The sequence below is a fragment of the Pimephales promelas genome, chromosome 7, assembly GCF_988280905.1.
Source record: "Pimephales promelas chromosome 7, fPimPro1.hap1.1, whole genome shotgun sequence".
NCBI classification, from domain to species: domain Eukaryota; kingdom Metazoa; phylum Chordata; class Actinopteri; order Cypriniformes; family Leuciscidae; genus Pimephales; species Pimephales promelas.
The window spans coordinates 30,900,054-30,921,130 of record NC_142775.1 but is presented as its reverse complement, the minus strand read 5'-3'; the positions used below and the strand labels follow the sequence as shown (position 1 = coordinate 30,921,130).

The 21,077-nt window shown below is 37.8% G+C and overlaps 1 protein-coding gene across 1 annotated transcript in view; it reads right to left on the bottom strand.

Moving 5' to 3' along the window:
- tmtops2b (teleost multiple tissue opsin 2b) overlaps positions 1–20,025 on the bottom strand; it is a 38,396-nt gene extending 18,371 nt beyond the window's left edge. Inside the window, exon 1 of the mRNA XM_039683265.2 lies at positions 19,114–20,025. Within this exon, the coding sequence (XP_039539199.2) occupies positions 19,114–19,483 (370 nt within the window). The 5' untranslated portion in view covers positions 19,484–20,025. The remainder of the gene's footprint in view (positions 1–19,113) is intronic.
- Positions 20,026–21,077: the final 1,052 nt, after the last annotated feature.

The following is a 21,077-nucleotide window of genomic DNA, read 5'->3' as shown; positions in this document are numbered from 1 at the left end:
ACTCAATGCAGGGAGGCAATGACTTTTGGGGCCACTGTAGATTTTTAAAAGTCTTGGGTGATTTGGTTTGTTATTGTCTCCAGAGCACCAATAAAGGCCAAGTTCAAAAGGTTATACAATGTGTCTCTCTGAAAAATAAGCTTTCATTGAAAAAGTCACATAGGGACATGGACTATCATTTCATATTTGTCACCTCCCGTTCAGCTGTTTCACCCTCTGACCTTTCCAGTACAACAGACATAAACTTTCTTTGGTGTTTTCTTTATTATCCCGTTGTTTAGTCACAAACCGCGCCCTGTGTCTCTTCTCCAAATTTCTGTCTTTCGTGACTACTATGTAATTAACCATACTTTAATTAACCAAAACTCTTCCTCAAAGAGTTTTAGCAATACGAGGTTGTGGTCAAACTATGTCAGAAAAGACCACCAAAAAAAAAAAAAGAAAGAAAACACATTTAGAATATGGAACATTTTCATTGTTTTGCCCTTTCACACCCTGAGATCTTGGTCCTATCTCACCTTAATTTGAATCAATTCTATCTGAATTATGAACAAGTAACAGGCCTAAGGAAGACAGCACAATATGACGCTCTTCAGTCCACATTACAAACCTCCCAATAAGAACTCGACTGATGGACACCAGGATAAGTCCCCTGGAAAATGAAAATGTAATGCATGGGTTTGTACAAATGGCCTCTCTCATTATCACAATGATGTAATGGACATGAAATCCATGAAATGTTATAGAATCAGACTTAATGAGTTTAGGTCCCTGTTAATCAGCAGAACGTGAGACGACTTCATGTGTTGTTCTGCTATCTGTACTGAAGCCAATATAAGCCACAAAATGTTTAATTTACATTTATTCATTTAACCGTAACTTACAAATGAGGAATATAATCAGCAATCAATCTTAAGTAAGCCTATGTTCACATAACAACCTTTTTTTTTTTTTTTTTTTTTGAAGAATTCCCCTTAGCAGCAAGACATTTCTGTCAAAATATTAAGACAAGTTGGGTGATCGGTTTGATTTATATGAGGAAAGGTAGAAATCAATAGGGAGAAAGAAACAGGGGAGCAGATAGTGAGAGACAGAACATAGAGGAAGAACACATAGAGTATTAGAAACACAGTCATGTTTGGTTTCCTCACAGACACAATATTGTGTAGCTCCTGCTGCAGAGCCCTGCTGTGAACTGAGGCTGCATGAGATACTGCTCAGATGAAAACACTTTCACCTTAGTGCATTCAGAAAGAGTGTTTACTGATATTAAAACTCCTTTTGAAGTGACGTTGTGCTTTGCAACTTTGCAGACCTTTTGCAATCTCAAACAGCAACATAACACACTAAAGAAAGTTGGATATGTAAAAAAGCATAATAGCTTAAAAAAGGTTCCCTTCATCTCAGTGGAATAAGATTTTGTGACTTTTCATACATTATCCATCTACACACACAAAATAACTGGGCTTGATTCAGTTGTTCTGAAGGTATATATATATATATATATATATATATATACAAAATGTTTACACTTCTGGTCTTTGGGGTCATTCTCCATCTCCACCTGCCAGTACCCTGATTTCAAATCCAGTGTGCTGAAATATTTTGCTGCATGCATGGATTCTAGAATATCATGGATGAGGGACATAGGATAAGCATCTTGAGGCGTTTTAGCATTTGAACGCCTAAATCAACACAGAACCTCAGGCTTTGATCAGGTTTAGGCACTAGTACCACTGGGAATGCCCAAGGATATTGGGGGGGCATCCTTTCAATCGCTTCCCGATTATATATTTCTTTTTAGGTGAGACTCGATAGGCTTTGCACCTAACTGGGAGATCACCTGTGGTTATGATCTGGTGGTTGGTTAGGTTTGTCTTCCCCAGCTTGTTGGAACAGACAGAAGGCCATGCATGCAACAGCTGTATTACCTGAGGATGCCCCTGCATCAGATCATCCACCAAGGAAGATTTACTGACTCAGCTACTCCAGACTCTGAGGGCAGAGCCATAAACACATTGATAACCTTTTCCTCCTGCTGGCTCCTTGATTTTTCCCAAGTGGCTGGCAGAGAAAAGTAAACACAGTCATCCGTCCATTGATACACAGTTCATAACTATGTTCTCCCACATGTAAACGTACTCCCATTTGACTTAAAAAAAAATCCAGGCCTAATATAATGGGAAAAGCAAGCTCTGCCATCATAAGTGTCTACTGTCCACATCATTCCATGCCAATCATAGTGCATATGGACTCTACCTTCAGAGGTTTGGGTCTTCCCATCAAAGACCTGTTGAAATGTTTTCAACACAGCTGTCTCTGCATTAAAGTGAATGTGGAGCCAGTGTCTAGGATAGCTTCCACTAGCTTGCCCCGGATTCCCAAAACCGCTCGAAGCAACGGAGGACAGGTAGCCTGCAGTAAAGCTAGATGTTGAGTTGGCCCAGACAGGGGTTTGGAGACATTGACATGACGGGCTGTTGGATTCTTCTTTCCCTTTTCATTGGCTTTCATCTGATTTATTTTGTCCCAATAGTCTCTTTTGTCTCCACCAATGACCCAACCTTGACCAGTTGCTGAACTCTATGCACACTACCCCTGCCAGAGAAGGGTTGCAGTTATTTAGGATTCTTTTCACCACGTCATCCTCAGGAAAACCAGTCTTCCAATTTAAGCATAATGTCCGGTAGTCATAGTAAAATCCCTAATGCATTGATCTTGACCTTGGATAGCTTTAAGTTATTCCTTGTCTACTCATTGATGTCGTCAGGGGGAAGGAAGGCTCCCAAAAAGCCTTTTTTAAACTCATCCCAGTTATGGATCTTATTTCTTTCTGCCAGCCTCCAACTCCTGGCAGGTCCAGAGAGGTCCAGGGTGGCTACAAGTTCGGGGTCTGACGAGTGTCAAAAAAATCTTCACACCGCTCCACAAACTCCACTACATCACTGGTTTCTCTGATTTCTCCAAAACTAGGGAATTCTAAATGAATTGGGGGTTTAGGGTAGAAAGCATTTGGTATTTGAAGGCATTCTCTCACTGTCTGATGTGGCCGCCCCAAAGGAAAAATGGGTCATTGGAGTGCTGGTTTTCCTTATGTGGTCAACTTCCTGGTCAGCTCCACTTTTCATCTCTTCTTTGAAGACAGACATGACATACTTACTCAGACTTGTGCAGGGATGCCCATGCCCATGACATACTTACTCAGACTTGCGTGATTGGGATGCCCATTCGACTGAACAAAAGGGAACGTCTCAGATACATATGTACCTTCATTCCCTGAGGAGGGAATGGAGACGTTATGTGCTAAGTTGTGATTATCATGATTTAAAAAAAAAAAAAACATGGTATTTTGGTTAATTTCTGCAATTCTGCTTATTTTCACCAATTATCCAAAGGCAATGGAAAAATCCTGTTGGCCTTCTCTTGGCCTAAAAAATACTGTCTGGTATGATCGTCACTTTCATGTTTACATTTATGCCGCAAAAATTCCCTTCTCAGAGAGTTTAGCCATTAACTTCACTAACATTTTTTAAATCTAGCTTTTAGTTGCTTTGCAGCTTTTGTATCCTAGCGAACCATTGAACATTGCCACACACTAGACTCCCAAAACACTTGAAGAAGTCAGCCATTAAGATTTAGACTTTTGCCTTCACATCAAAAATGATGCCATTTTCATGAAATGGTCTGTGGTCATGAGGCTGAGACTACAAGCAACACTACTTGTCTCCAAAAGTAAAGCATAACATTAGCAAGTGGTGTGGGCGATTTACTGGTAAAACATGCAATTTGGCATGAATTTTTGAGCATTGTTTATCAGTGTTTTCCGCAGCAGAGTCTTCCATCATATTGTGAATTTGAGTTCTCCTTGTCTTCGTGACCTTCACCTCGAAACAACCAGATAGCACGAAGAGTTAGGTTCACAAACAAATGATGCCCTTTAGCAGGTTCATTTGAATCTCTTTCCCTCTTGTTACTGGTGAACATGACCATCTGATTTTCTGACTATCACTACTATCTACAATGTCTGTGTCAAAGAGAAAAAATGTTGTGTGCAATAAATGTTTGTTATAGGTTTGATTAATGCATGGTTGTGTTGAAGCTCAGCTCTAGCACTCAGCTTTAGCTCAGCACTATATGGACTACTTGCATTTGAATTGAGCTACTTTAGCTATGAAACACTAATCAAACATGAAACTGTGTAAACTGCGGTAATGATGGAAAGGCTTTCAGAATCAAAAGAAACACTTCCAACTCAACTAAAAAAATGTTTCAAATAGCATTTGAAATGTTCACGGTGGGGAGCCCCACACAAAATGAAATCTCGTTTGGCTGTAGTACCGTTCCTCGTGAATATTAAACATTGACAAGGAGAGGCGAGGACGTTTAGAATTAAATATTTCATGCCAAGTCCCTCAAGTTCCACAAGGAAAACCACAAAATGCATGCCGTCTGAAGAAGCATTATACAAGGTTTGGACACATACCGCTAGTTTATACTGGGGAGGCTGCAGGCTAATGTAAACCATAGGTGTGATTTATCTTTATAGGGCTGCAGGATTTATAAGAAGACCTATCCCATAATTCCATGCTGTCTGGGGCTAAATTATAATAATCATCACCACCACAGGGTGAATGATTTTTACTTTAAACCGCAGGGCTATTCAATTTTGACCTGAAGAGTCTAATTAAACACATCAGAACCAGCTCAGTGAAAAGTGAGACTTTTCTTGAACTTCGGCTGGATTTGATTGGATCTGATCGGCGAGATTTGCAGCTTTCAGTCTGGGTGGAATTCTCAAAAAAGGAAAAAGTCTCTAAGGACAGTATCTCAAAATGCCACATGTGCAGTCTTTGCGTACTTAGTCACAGGTGAGGTGGATTATATTGTTGAATACACAGACATTTAAAGCCAGTAAATTAAACCACCCCAATGTTTCAGCCACACACCCTTTCCAAAGCCTTCCCTGCAATTGTTTTTCCTTTTCTTTTTTATTTATTTTATTTATGTTTTGCCGTTTACAAAGACTACTGCTGTGACAGAATCAGATTTCTCAGGACACTTATTTCAGTAAAATATATGTCAGTTCATGAATGTATCCAAAACATCTTATAGTTATCACTGGAATACTGAGCAACAAGCAATTTTAGTTGTGCTGGCCTAAGGGCAAACTAATGCATTGAGAGAGCTGGATTTTTCATTGGATCTTTTTCTATATCACATTGTTATACTCTGCAATCAGTTCATACAGCTAAAATTGCCTGTTGTGAATCCATGCATGAAAATTAGTTTATACCCACTGCAAACCCCTTAGGTAGGATTAGTATTTGCGAATTACACGCCATAAAGTGCATCATATGCATGTAAAAACAAATTTATATAGAGTTCTATAGAGACACAATTCATGAGATTAGGCTGAAATAACATAATGACAATGATCTTTAATTAATGTTTCTTTTTTTGTTTTTTGTTTTTGCCTGCATGCTCTGTTTGTATTCAATCTCTCTCTCTCTCTCTCTCTCTCTCTCTCTCTCTCTCTCTCTCTCTCTCTCTCTCTCTCTCTCTCTCTTTGCCACCTTCTTTTTTGTGTAATTGTTATAAAAAAGCTTTGTTTTAAACCCCTTTGATTATAATCCCCAGCCTCAATTTACATTAATCCCCAAGAGAGAACAACACGTGTGTCTGACAGAAGCACATGATAAAGTCGGTGACATGCAGGGTATCCATTACAGAATTCTGGATTTGATTTTGCCTTTCTGTAATCCTAGTATTTTAGAAGATGATATACAAGAGGAAACAGACAGACACAAAATGAGCTTCTATGAAAAAAAAAAAAAAAAAAAAAAAAAAAAACATTCCAGCAGATCAGAATGCAGATCAATTGGAATTTTTCACAGTAGCACCTCATTGCAGTACACAAGATCCAGGGGGCGGAGTTAAATCCAGATTTAAGGGGTAGGGTTAGGGATCAGGGGGCGGAGATGGGTAGGTTTAGGTATATGTAAGATCCAACTCCTCCCACCTAGATTTCATGTTCTGCAGTGAGTCCCATCTCATTTTTCAAGATGAATTTCAGACAACAGAATGATTTCAATGCATTCATCTGTAGAGTTTATGGAGATACAGAGATCAGAGAATGGCCGAGGCATGTTTATCCTAGCAGTTGTGAAGCCAGGGCTTGTCAAATGAGTGGACCTGATGGTCATGACAAGGCAGACGTTGCAGCTGCAGAAACCAAATTCAATCAGAAGAGCTGTGTAAAACCTTTAGATGAACTTAAAGAGATGATTCACCCAAAATTGAACTCATTCTTGACTAGTTCTAAACCTGTATGAACACAAAAGATGATGTTTTGAATGTTGCTCACCGAACCGAACTGTTTAGATGACCACTTCAACTGTATGAAAAAAACTCTGAATTAATAGATCACTTATATTTTCCCAAGTCAACTCGTTCATTTCGTTCGTTGAATGAACCAAATGACACGAAAAAAGATTGGTTCATTTTGATGAACGAGTTCGAATAGGAGAGTCGAACGCATATCACAGAACAGAGCAAGGCGACCATTTGAGCTTATAAAACAAATCTATTATATATTATTTTATTTTTTTTAAATGAGTGATCGTTTTGATTGATAAGACCCTTATTCATCATATGAATTTGTTTAAAGCCCTTTGAACAGTTTGCAGTTTGCACTGAACATGTCTTTTGGACCTTGAACCGTTTGGTTACCATTGAAGTCCATTATATGGAGAAAAATCCTGGAATGTTTTCATCAAAAACACCTTAATTTCTTTTCAACTGAAGAAAGAATGACATGGATATCTTGGTTGGATAACATGGGGGTGAGTAAACTATCAGCAAAAGTTTTTTTTTTTTTTTTTTTTGCACTACTGCTTTTTAGTGCACTACTCCTTTAAGGGGAATGTGGCGTGAAGAAATATCCGTGAACCATCAGACCAGCGTGTGCACCTGCATTGCTGATATTGAAAAACAACAGGTGAGGATGGGGAATGAAGAGTGAATGGGGTATGGATGTAAGTGTGTTTGTCTGTGCGTGCCAGTGCTGCTTCCTCAGCGGTGACGATCAGACAGATTTGTCACATACAGTAGCCTAACAGCTGATTGGTCCAATATCTGTTTGTGTTCTGTTGTCCAGATTACAATACCATTTAAAAGGTAAATATTTATTTCAATTGGTGCCACTTGCAGGGTGTCTGGGGGCTTGCTAGCACTCTCCAGCCCATCTCACTAGCTCATTCAATTCTGTTTGGCCGGCATGTGCAGTGGTTTGGGGTGGTATAAAGAGATGTTTGTAATACTCTTATACAGTTTTTTGGGGGTGGGGTTAGGGGCTCCAAAATTATTAAATTATTTCTACTTTTCTATAAAGGCATGCAAACAACTAAATGTGTCTTGATCTGACACAAGATTAACAACTGAAACCAATGGAGTACCACGTGAACAAATTCGAACAATGACACTAAAAGGTTATTATGTTCGTTAAAAAGTGACAGGGAGGGGTCATGACCAAATGTTCATATATGATTCCTTGGGACTGTGAACTTTTTGACAACATGTATTCAGATCCAGAAACCAAACCAGAAAGGAGTGCCAGGATCCAGACAACCTGCCCTGAACTAACAACGTGGATGTGAAAGCCTTTGCTCACACATGGACAATAGGATACATTCCTGTCAGGGTTCTTTTACCAAACTAAGAATAAGTCCAACCAGAGTGACAGAATTCTGACAAGATCAGGTTTGCTTTGTAGTTGTTATTAATATGATGATAAACCACAGAAAAAAAAAAGCAGGCAGGAATGGATCGGAAAGATGGAGAGCACACAAAGAAATTATACTGATATGAACTGACAGGAGAAAGGAAAGTGAATTTGGAATGCAGTGACCCACAGAAAAACGGATGAATAAGGATGCAGCATGATGTTTGATGCCTGTCACAATTCTCTATGAACCCGCCAACAAATTGCACACATGCTTGCACCCAAAAAGGGTTAGTTCACCTAGTGTCGGACAAGGACAAGAGCTCTTGGATTTCTTCAAAAATATCTTAATTTGTGTTCCGAAGATGAACAAAGGTCTTACAGGTTTGGAATGACGTGGGTGAGTATTTAATGACAGAATTTTGACTTTTGGGTGAACTAACTCTTTCAAGGACCTTAGGCATGTTAGTATTTTCACAAAAAGTTATTTCTATATTTTGCTGTAGTGTGTCAGAAGGAAATATCAGTTTAAATTTCCAAACATTCCTTTTGCTAATGATTGTAATAATGCAGTGAGATTTTTGTATGAACAAGTAGTCTGACAACAGCCGGTGCTCCACACGGAGATCTGTTCTCACCATCATGAGTCTCTTCATGTGATCACATGAAGAAACAGAAAAAAAAAACGGAGACAGAATAAATCCAGAAGAACTTGAACATCTCCAAGACGCTTGAAGAAACCTGCCTGCAGAGCTATCTGGAAAACGTTCAAGTGCACCGAGGACAAAAGCTGTTTTAAACACAAACAGTAGTCACATCCAACTATTGATCTGAGTTAATTGATGAATAAAAAACTTTTATGTTTCTTCATGTAATCAAAGACAGACTCGATAATGGTGAAATCAGATCTCCATGTTTATTTTAAAATGTTTTAATTTTTGTATGATTTATTTACGCAATAGCTTTTCATTAAGCTCATGTTTCCCATACAGTTACTTCATCTGGGAAACCCTGATGTAATGTAATATGTAATGCACTACATGTTGTTGATAACAAGGAATGTAATCGATTTTTTCTTTGTAATCTTATATGTAAATACAATTATCCTATAATGAGTTAGATCAAAAGTAATCGAAAAGTAGTTAGATTAACTTAAATATGTAATGTATTGGAATTGATTGCTAACTAAATATTTTGTCATGTAATTCATAAGTAGTAACTGACTACAATTTGTAAATAATCTACCCAGCAACTTCACAGATCACATTTAGCGCTTTTCCTTACCAGCTCAACTTTCTCTTTTTCGCTCGATTTTCCACTGAATCAAATGGAGTGCAAATAGCCAGCCTTATTGGCAGAGGCTATTTACAAGAATTCTGCTCACCATTGTCTGTTTGAGTCATATTTATAAAAGAATCCAGCTAATAACTGAAGCAGTGGTGTAGAAAATTAAGGTCAGCGGTGAGGTGAGGTTTTACAATCCCCCCCCCCCTTCCTTTACGCATATATGCTCAGAAAGGTGTTTATTTTAAATTAAAATGAAGAAAATATTCTAAAAAAGGTGTAGTGCCTGAGACAGATCAGACACACAATTATTTGTTATATTTAATAAACAATCCACCAGGGAGTCATAAGACCTCATATCAAACAAAAAACCAAGCAGGCTCTAAGAATTCTGGTCTCTCAGAGACCATAATTACATTTGTATTACTGTACCACTTGCAAGGAAAAACTGGTGATACCTTCTATATGGCACCAAATATATGGCTATGGGAATAATGACCACATGTTCAACATCACAGGCAGAGGAAAGACTTAAAACATAAAAAATGACTTCCCCCACTTAATTCATGGGGAAAAAAACACCCTAGCATGAATATACACATCTCCAGAACATACTTTGTATTATGTTGTTAGTACTTTGTATACTGTTTTATGCATGGTTTGTAATTGAACCACTAATATAATCCCAAAATGATAATTTCTTAATTTCATGAATATTGGGCTATCCCTTTTTAACTTCAATGGGACTCTTGAACTCTAATCAGAGTTTAATGGCACACAAATCTACCCACTCTGATTATGCACAAAAGCTGTATAGCGAGGAACAGAGAAATCTTGTCCTGCTGGACATGACAGATTTGCATTGGTCAAGCCATGTTCAAGAGGTGTGACCTCGGTAGAATTCAAAGGACAGTATCTCAATCAGTCCAGAATTAAAGTAAGATTAGCAAACAGGAAGAACCCTCCTTCATTTAAGCCCGGGAAAATCCGACACATCTTTCAACACTACCTTCTTCACTTGAGCATTGCCAGCTCCAGGAAAAAGCATTCAAAGACTTATCTGCATCCAAATGTTCATTACACTATAAGGGTTAGTTGCTAAGGTGCTTTAAATCAGGAAACAGATGGTTTTCCTCAGTTAATGACTGACACTTTCACTTTCTTTATTCCATTTTGTTCCATTCCATTCCAATTTCATTATTCCACTTTTCCACTTTTTCTTTTCTGCCTGCATGTGTGTGTACATGTTTATCTATCCCATTGGGGACTTCAACCTGACTGCACACTGATTCACGGGGAGCCTAAATTAGGTCCCCATGAAGAAACAGGGCATAACCGGACCCCTTTAAGAAGATTTGGGTGAAACTTTCAAATTAATGAGGTGAGGGTATAACATGACATTCCGAGGAGCATCTGGTAGCTGCTCCATACTGTCACCGTGTCTGGTTGGGGTTCCTTGGGTGCTAGAAGTCTCTCTCCCTTATTGTCACCAACTCATCATGAACTGCAATCTAAACCATAGAGCTGGCTTAAACAATCTGACGGGTTTAAGAAGATTAAATGCAACCCGAAACTAAAAAAAAAAACAGACCAGGCCTCTATTTGAGATCAGCCTTTATTTATCCAAACCTGTCGCCACACCAAAAGAGATAGGCGTCTATTTGGTACTCCGCTATTATTTTAAGTTTTACAGTCTATGTTCCGTTTTGGCTTAGGGGCTGTACTAAAAACGTAAAACCTTTCATGCGTTTGGCCGATCATTTACACGAAAACGCAAACTTTTGAAAACTGTTTTCAAAGTGGACGTTTTTGAAAATGGTCTCCTTGTGAACAACCAAAACGCGAATCTGTGAAGACGATGATGTCATGCACATGCGTATTACGTGTTCAGTCTATAGTGTTTCATCGCCATCTAATGGCCTGGAAGCAGAATCGTTTTCATGTAAATCATTGTCGTGTAAACGTAACCTTAGTTTTATTTTGTTTTATTTCTGCTTTCCCTGTTCCTGTTTTCCTGTGTGACCAAGTTTCCAAGTGTGTGATAGTTTGTTCCCATTATTCATCGTTCAGTTCACCTGTCTTTCAATTAATTGTCTCATTTAATCTGTGTATATACTCCGTTTTGTTCAGTTGTTTCCAGTCTCGTCGATGTTTGAGGTTGTGTTTCCTGAGATTTTCCTACCTGTTTTATTTTTATTTATTGAATTAAAGGTTGTTGCCTAATCTATCCGTCTTCGTATGCTTACTTATACAGCAACCTGTGACAGTTTCCCAGCACTAGGTACTTATTTATTCAGCTTTGAAGCACATAGGTTATGGCAATTCAGGCTGCAGCTTTGGCTACATCAAAGATTTTATTTTGAGGAAGAGATTCCCGTCTGAAATGTATGCTATATAAGAAATGTGTTGCATGCATTTTAATGTAACACAATAGGAAGGTTTTCTATTGCAAGGTTTGTGATAAGAATATAATTTTATAAAATTCATGCCTGAAGGCTTCAGTTTACGACTTCATAGGATTGTAACATGAATGGCCTGCTGTAAAATGCCATGTTATCTCACTTTAGCTGTGTAGAAGCAGGTGGAATATATAAATCAAACAGCAAATCGTGAATTTCTCATCACTTTTGTCAGCCTGAAATTTCTACCTCTCAAGCTAAAATGCAGAGGTACCTTGTGGCATGTCTAATTTTACTATTTGACAGATAATGATTTTTGGTGTGCTGATCATGCTCAACCATTATTTCAATGGAAGAGAAAACACCCAAGCCATTTTCATTAGTCAGAAGCACTGACCTGTAATTTGGACCTGTGTTTTGGCACCAGCTTTAATGAAGCCTAATATTTTTGTAGCAGGTTGTGCCCACATGGCTGTAGATTTAATTTCCTGCTTTCGCTCTGAATTATCATATGAATACAGTATGATTGTTTAATGAACCTTTTTTTTTTCAGTAGACGGCAACTTTAGCTTTCTGCTGTAGAAAAAGCTGCATGCTTTACAATGGTAATTTCAACAAATAAGTATGTAAGACTCTCTTGTCTGTGCATCTACTTTCTTATGCTACAAATTCTGTTTCTGCTATTTAAGGGGGCTTTCACACTGGGCATGTTTGCTGCGGTCCGAGTTTAAGTGGGATTCATCCTGGTTGCCCCCGCAGCATTGTTTCTGGTTTCACACTGACTCAACTTGATTCTATCGAACCCTGGTGCATTTGGGTTCATCTTACAACACAAATGTGCACTGCACATGATAGAAAATAGAACGCTGGTCAATATCTTGTTTTTTTTTTTTTTTTTTTTTTTATTAATGTGGTGCTATTTTGCACAGCAGAGTGAACAATTCTTTTTACTTTTACTGTTTTTACTTTTACTTTTTACGTTTACTGCATGTGCGTTGCATGAAGGTGGCTTTTTTCTGCTTGCAAACGCAAACTTTAGAGGAGACAGCGGTTTGCAAGCCATTTATTTTCATTGTCATGGGCTAAATTGCATGTACAGGTTACTTTACTTCTTGAACAGATGTGTGTCCAATTTGCTTTCACATTCACATGAATCGCACTACTGTTCCAACCAAAGTCAGACCGACTCCTCCAGGTAGTCTCAGGTTCGGTACCCCGGTCCGTTCCCGGGTCTGCATGACAGTTTTCACATGACCAATATTTCATGCAAACCACACCCTGTTTCGAACTAAACTGCCACTGTGAATGCACCATAAAAGATGTGTCCAAATTTAAAAATGTCACGTTAGAATTTCTGAGAAGCACTGGAAGCCTACGGAGCGGGGTTCTGAAATTGGACTCGGTATTGCCAGTTCCTTTTTTGCTTTTCCAAACAGAAATAGTATTAAACATAGCCATTGCGACACACATTAGTGGTGATTGTTCCTGAATGACTCAGTGTTTTGAACAAAACAGTTGAATAAAGGATTCAGTGAAACATTCATAAACACAGTCCCTGCGTCTGAATATGTATTTCAAGGACATAACTCATGCGCAATTGGAATGCTACTGTAAGTTGTCTGGTCCTGAAATATTTCTAGTGGCACCATTGTTAAATCACTGATCTGTCAAAGTGAGCGAATACTTTTGCCATGGCAATTACTGTCTGTCTGAATGAGCACTGTGGTGTCAGAGGCAAGTAAGTGCTTTTTTCACTGATAAATAAAACAAACCATGGGAGAGGAGTTGTGAATGGCAATAAAGTGATGCATCTAATAGTGAAAGTTACATAACATTGACAAAATGACAAATGTAGTCTGTCTGGATTTCATTCATAGACTAGTAAACACAAAGCAAATAAACATAAGGTACATTTTACCGGTCACAACGTACTTTTTCCTACTCAGTATGTGATTTCGAACAAAGCCAGTCCTTTGTATGGTTCCTGAATTAATTAGCTTTTTTTTTTTTAACAAATTGGTTGAGAATGATTTAAAAGATTCACTCCATTATCGTCACTTACTGGTGAAATGGTGCAAAAAAGATTGATTAGAAAATCAACATTAATGCACATACTTATACTCTGTATGGACCAAACACAGACGAGCAGAGTGATACAGAGTTCTCATAAGATTCTCAGTGCTGTTGGACTGTTATATTAATGCCTTTGGAAAGCTGCTCGGTATTTGAGAACCGGAATCAACTATTTTAAAATCTCTTAAAAGTAAAAAGTTGTAATTTTGAAAGAAGGCGAGAGGTAGAAAATGACACCTAGATGTAAATATTTACTTTGCAGAAAGACAGCAGCACACTCATGTATATTATGCACCAATGCACACGCTTCCTCTGTGATGTGTCAAATTTGTCACAATTGCATATATTTGTTAAATCTCCTGCACCCACTTCCCCTCTTGCTTTTAATGTACATAAACTCACATGAAAGACTCCAGTCATTTCATATTCTACAAAATATGCTTTATTTTAATGCAGCAAGTCCTCTCATGGGGACAGCGTGTCGAGATTATATGACCGACCAAACACTATATTTTTGTGTTCGTAAGTAGAATTGTGTTATGATTACTATTTTGAAGCGTTGTGTAATTATGTTTGTGAGAAGAGAAGTGATGTGTAAAAAATGGATCAAGTTAGCTATTTCTGTCTCGTGTGCTTCAAAGATACCACACTATACTTTATACTACTAGTGCTTCTATATATTTGTATTTTTTTTTTCTAACCAGTCTCTATCTTTGTTTTTAATCTCTGAGCGTAAATTTGTGCAGCTTTTCAGTCATTCAAAACCAAGTAGAGACTAGAGGTGCTAGAGAATGGGTACATAATGCCAGAAGAGTCATCAGACTCATTAATATCTTTATTTACACTCACACATGGTTAGCCATGGAGAAAAATCTGAACACAGACTCAAAACACTCTGTATGGCACCTCTTCATTATACCCTTCATGTCATCATTCTGTTCAGTTCAGTTTAGTTTTCTTGGACTTTCAGTTTGTTTTTAATTGTCATGTTTCTTTGTTCTGATTAACGTCACTCACCACAGTATCCTTGGTAATCATATATTCATTCATCCGTGTCAGCTGTGTTAGTTTAATCATCTTGTTTGAGTTTGTGTTTAGGTCACCTTATCCTGCACTCTTTGTCGGGTATTGTTTGGTGGTGTTGGTGGTGGGATGGACCCCTATTTATAAGCTATTGCTTCTTGGGTATCCATTTTCACAATAGAATATATCTGTTTTCCTGATCAGTTGTTGGGAAAGTTACATTGATCTATGGTGTACTATAGTAGTAGTTGTAATTGTAATGTGTGATGTACTGCATAATTTATACTGCTTCTATCTATACTATTTATACCCCAACAACTGCTTTTGTTGAAGTAAAATGTACTGAGTTTATTGTGAAATAAATATAATTCTGATTCTGATTCTGTTAAAACTATGGTGTGTGTTTGTGTTCTTTGTATGGATCGCTACCTGTTGGATTATTGTAAGTAAAGTTACCGTTTGAATCTTCATCTTCTGTGTCTACGTCTTCCAATCTGCATGCACCCGTTACACTTCATCATTGGGTTTTAGTTTTTAATGAGGCTATTATTTAGATGCTATTTGTACTTAGTGCAAATAGTGGCAGATACTATTTGCACCTCAAGTGTATTGTGGTATATTATAAAACAGTATGCAATAATAACAACATTTTCAGTGTGATTATATTTATTGAATTCATCAATTGATGCTGCCTTATTAGGACATTATTGTCTCTATCCCTAAAGACGCTACACTTATCCCTATAATAATATTGAATCAGTTGAACTGTAAAGGTATCTCAAAATGTCCAAGAAGGGAACCATAGTTTTGAGTGTGGCGATATCGTGTTGAGGTTGATGTGCAACCCATCCGATCAATTAGGGGTCATTTCGAACACAGTTAAAATATACCAAAAATATATTTTTAATAAAGTGCAAATAAATACACTTTTAAAAATAAACTGAAGTTTTCACTTCAAGTATATTTTTTCTAAAATATATTTTTAGATAATATACCAAAGTACAATTGATTTAAAGTGTATTAAAAGATGTATTGTGAAAATAGGTAAAAACATGATGCTGCTAATATAAGGGAATATATTTCAAATACAACAAAGTATATTATGTTTTTTGACAAGGGTGTCTATATTAAATTTTGGTAAACTGTATCCTAATAAACACAATTAACCTTGGGGAAATTAACTGTTGCGATAAATGTGAAGAAAACTCATCTAAAAGGATAGGCATGGAAAGAAGGTCAGGCATAATATTATCTCTTTCACTACAGTGCAAACATCATTGAAAGTTTCCTTTACACACATGCAGTGAAGGTTGTGCCATTTGCTTGTCTTGAGGTATTCACTTTGTATAGAAGATCGATCACCCATTGTAGTAGGCTATTTAGAACATCAAAAAAAACAAACAAAAAAAAAATCAGTATGTCCTGCTCTTTTCATCTGTATTATAGCTACTTTGTCAAAACCATTGTTAGAATCTGCAGCCTTCAATCCAAATAACATCAAGATGCTTTGCAGCACATCTAAATGGATACATATATTTAGAAGTACAGTATTATGGTCTCCGGCTTGTGGTATAAACCTCACACAGCTTGTCTTTTTCTCTAACATTATGAACCTTGCTACTATATTTCTTTTTACTGCCAGTCCAGTTTTTCCCTTGAGGCTTTCTTGACAAAATGTACTAACATCTTTCCTGACTGATTAATAATCCCCAGTACATTTCCATTACTGTGATGTAGATGCAAATAGATTCATTCTCTTTTGAGGGAGACTTTTATCCATAGCAACTTGCCTTGCATTCAAACTACACATTTGATCAGTTTATGTATTCGCTTATTAAAGGTAGGGTGCAATTTCAGAGTGGCTAGCAATAGCAAGCTAGCTTTGAAAGCATAAGATCCCACCCTCCCTTCAGAGTGCCTCCAAAGCCACACTTCCTCCAAAACACATGAACAAACATATCAGATTTTGCTAAGCGTTGCAAGACAAGTGACGGCGTTAAAGTACCTCATGTCTCACAGCACATAACATTACAATAATATTGAACGTAAACAACTTACAGAGCTCTTACTTTTACCACCTGAATGCAGCAGATTCATTTTGGCGTTAATTGTGTTGACATAGAAACACATAAATCTGAGTAATCAAGGTTCCTACATGGCGTGAACTTAGCATAACGTGAGCTTAGAATTATAAGGTTCTATCTCCGTTTAGGGTAGTTCTGAGATATTGAGCATCAAAGTTTTTACATCCCACCTGGCAAAACTGTAATGTAGTAAAATTTTCTATTATAGCTTTATCTATTAATCTTTTTTTTTACAAAAATAACACCACACAGGCATTAATAAACACCTAATGGATCAGATTATGTCAAAAACTCAATTTCGACCAAAAGTGGAGATAGAACCTTATAATTCTAAGCTCACGATAAGCTTGTTGGTTCAGGAGGAAACCCAACTCTGCATATCCTTACAGAATGTACTCATGACGTGTGATGTGTGCGTGAGCAGGTGCACGGAGGCTTAGTCAACCAAAATGTTATTAGTCATTAAAGGTGCTTTTTTTTAGCGGCCTCTAACGGTGATGTTTCAGATTGCAGCCATTTTTTTACAAGAGCGCTTGTGCTCTTGCGCGTGCTCGAACACAACATAAAAACTCATGGTGCATGGCCACACTGAGACTTTCAACACACCAGAGAAAGTATCACACAACATGCTGGAAACTCATGTAAACTCCCACTGCAACGTTACAATAACAGTCTACTTTTATCAGCTTGACGTTGAACTAATGCTCCATGCTCGAACCATGATAATGTTACATTTGTACATAAGGCATTTCACTAACTATTTGTGTATCTTTCACAATCAGCAATGTCAACATAGGCGAATGTATAATATGATAACGAAAACGGTTAGTGAACTAAACTGAACAATTTCAGTGTAATAGTAAGATTGTGGGAAGTAACATTACTGTACTGAACGTGTCTGGAAATGTGTATTATAAACAATAATGATAGTAGTGGGATGAGTGACGTTAGACAGTAGATCTACATAAAATAAAAGGTTACATCCTAAAGAACCCATGTTTTGTTATCCTGGACAACACAGTCTCATGAAGATGCGTATCTATACCACGAGTGTCATTTCTCGTGGCATTTATACGCCAAAAGTGTTTTTTTCGTGTATATGGTACGCACTAAAAAACCCTGGGTTAGGTTTAGGGGGGAGGGGGGTGGGGAGTTCGTGCGTATTATACGCAAAAAAGTGTGTATCATATGTACGCGAAAATCGCGTGCCAAATACACGCAAAAACTGTTTTTGGCGTATAAATGCCACGAGAAATGACATTCGTGCCATAGACACGAACTTTCATGAGATCAGGCTGTCCTGGAACAGTCTGTATTCATTTCATATCTCATATATGTTGTAGTTTACCTTGCTATTTCATTACAGTTTACCATTATTTATTTCAGCATATCTGAAAACTTGTAATTTATCACAGGTCTCTCCATAATTCAAACGCTCTGCCGATGTTGATCTGTGTTTTTGTCTTAAGTCGATCCGATTCACGTTTGACCAGACGAGCTTCAGCAGCTATTTTATTTTTTTATATGTGGAGTTTGTGTTGGAGTGTGTGTTGTGCTGGAGCCAGGTCGTTTTTTGGTGTTATCAGACTCCATGTCATTCGCTGCAGTGCCGTCGCATAGACTACATATAAAAAGGAGAGAGGCTCGGGAGTCTGAATGCACGTCACATCCGATGGATTTCGCAGAAAATCCGACCCGGAGACTTCACATAGAAATTGGCCTTCAGAGGTAATAGCAAAACCTGACAAGTGGATCATTGTAATGTGTAATTACAACCCCTTCACACTCAGGGAATAATAAAAAAAGGATTCATTTTAGAATGAAAGTTACATATAGCACCTTTAAGTTGCAGGGGAAAAAAACTCAATTAAGTCACGCAGTCTGTGAGGAACAGATTGTTAATGGCTGTGCAATTATAGTATGTCAGGCAGGGAATTCAAATGTTTGCCTATCATCTATTCTATTGACTTCAAATAAGGCTTTGAGCTTCCAAAAAACCAATAAGGTTCATTCAAGTGTGTGGCACGTTTGACATCTAGTTCATATTTCTATTTCCATAAGTAAAAAGGTGTTCCTGCTGGTTTATATTAAAAGTTGGAACAAAACGTCAAGCCTGCAGCTTTATAACCTTGTTCTAATGTAGAACAAAACCTTTTTAAAAAAAACAATTGTCAATAAACTGACGTCAAAACAGCTGTTTGGACAAGTTGCATTGAAATTTAAAGTTTAAATTGTTCTTGTGTAGGCAAGCACCAGCCACATGCATAACACATGTGATTTGAAACATTTAGCATTGAATTATGTGATAGTTGACAAATGTAAAGATGAGTTGTATTCTGGTGATTAATTCGTATGTTCTCAGTAGCCTACATGTCGATCTTGTGTTTAAAAGCAAACACAAACAGTCCGCCTAAAAAGCACAACAAATTACATGGATATTACAGCTGTATAGATATTTGAAAATGTAGACAACAATTTCGAAATGTAGCTGTTTTTTGTTTTGTTTTTTTGTTTGTTTTAGGCAACGTACCGAAGCATGAGTTGATGAAGCCGTACCACATGCAGCCGTTCCGTCCGAGTAGCCACCGTCCCCGCACACTGGACGCAAAGCTCAGGGTCGTCCCAAACAAACACACCAGCATGTCACTGACGCTAATGTTAAGAAGCAGCATGTTCACCGGCGTCCGGAGCATCTTGAATTTACAGAAGAGGACTAATACAATAAAGTTGTTGAAAAAGCCAAAAGTCATTATGAATCCGAGGAACACGGACAGGGCGATGAAGCCCGCGCGAGAGAGCGTCTCCACCGGCGAGTCGTTCCAGTCCTCGTCCAGAGGAGTTAACCGGTCTTCCTCGCTCATGTTAAAGCTGTAGTTCAAATCAGCCTGCTCGGAAAACATTGTTAGGAATAGTTATTCTGAGGAAGCGATTTTTCTTTCTTTCTTTCTTTTTTTTTTTTTTTTTTTTTTTTTGAGGGGAAATTCTCTAGTCTAACTGTATCTCCTTCACTGAACACCTCAGCGTACTCCGGCGCATCAGCATCATGATTCACTTAGAAATGATGATGATGGTGATGATTCTCATTGACAGCGCGCTTCACCTTTGCACTTGGACTTTTGAATATGACAGATATGCGCTTCGCTTGAATCTAAATAGACACGTACACTTACTAAGTACTAATAGTAGATGTCTTCTAATTAAGGTGCAGTAGGCTATCCATGACATAACCTAGATCTGACTGACTAAACGATTGATGTTTTTTTACGAGGTCGTAGAGCGCGTACGTGTCGCAGCAACGTACTGTGATGAATAATTAATGTTGACCGTTTGATGTCCGCGCTACTTCGTTTGTCTACACATTGCATCCTTAGAAGCAAAGCGTTCCCTTCTGAGTCCCAGCTGTCGTTCTGTAGGCTATTCCAGCTGAGTGCGCGAGCTTTGCTGGACGCGCAACAGGAGTGTAATATAAAGCCATCTTGACGTCACGAGACTTGACTAACTGACTAACCAACCTGATTGAACAAGTACTCTAAATATTTGCTAGTTAGCCTACTGGTAATCACCATAACAATGATGGAAACAGAAGTGTAAATCATCAAACTCATTCCATGAACAATTAATATAAACATCAATGTTCATAATCCAGCACCAGTAGAAATTCAAAATAATGATAAAGTAGCAAAGAATTTATAAAGAAACAACTGAATGTAGCTATGTAACTAATATTAAAACAATAAGTAGGCTACAATATCAAATCCCTAGTATTCACTTATTTCATCCCCCAGGGAGCTCACATTGTCAGGGATCAGAATCAGTTTAAATGGCTATGGCTGTCTGGGGACTAAAGCCTTTCGCAGAGATTACTACCAGATGGATGCGCTCCTTTATCCATTCAGCGTTAACATAGATGTCAATGTAAAAGGGGAATCAGACAAAAGCATGGCCGCAAGCATGGGTTTTGGAAATATCAAGGTTTACCAGTGCTTTTCAAGTCATCTAAAAGGGCAACGATTGAACAACAATGTTCAGATTTAAAACCATCCCAGTCTTTTTGTTTCCATCTGTGTCAGTGAAAAAGAAGTAACTTGGTCGTGCAAAAAATGCATTTGGGATTGCAATGACAGCATTAGGTAAATCATAATGGAATAATAATATATTTTTTTGGTGTACAATCTTTTTAAATGTTGAGCCAGGGATGGACATATCCATATATAAGGGTTGCAGCTGCAGGGCAATCCGTCACTCACATGAGATCACAGCAGCAAACCACAACCATCCAATCAATTCCCAATAATAATAATAAAAAAACTTCCGCCAATACACTTTTCCTTGTTCAAGAAGTTGTTTTACTTGAATATCTGTCGCAACAGAGAAGAAAATACTATGGCAACTTCTGTATCATGCCGACTTTAGCCCCAATTGAGTTGTTTGAATCCCTGGATATTAACATTCAACTGTTATAACACATTTGTCAAATATTAAACATTCAGCTAC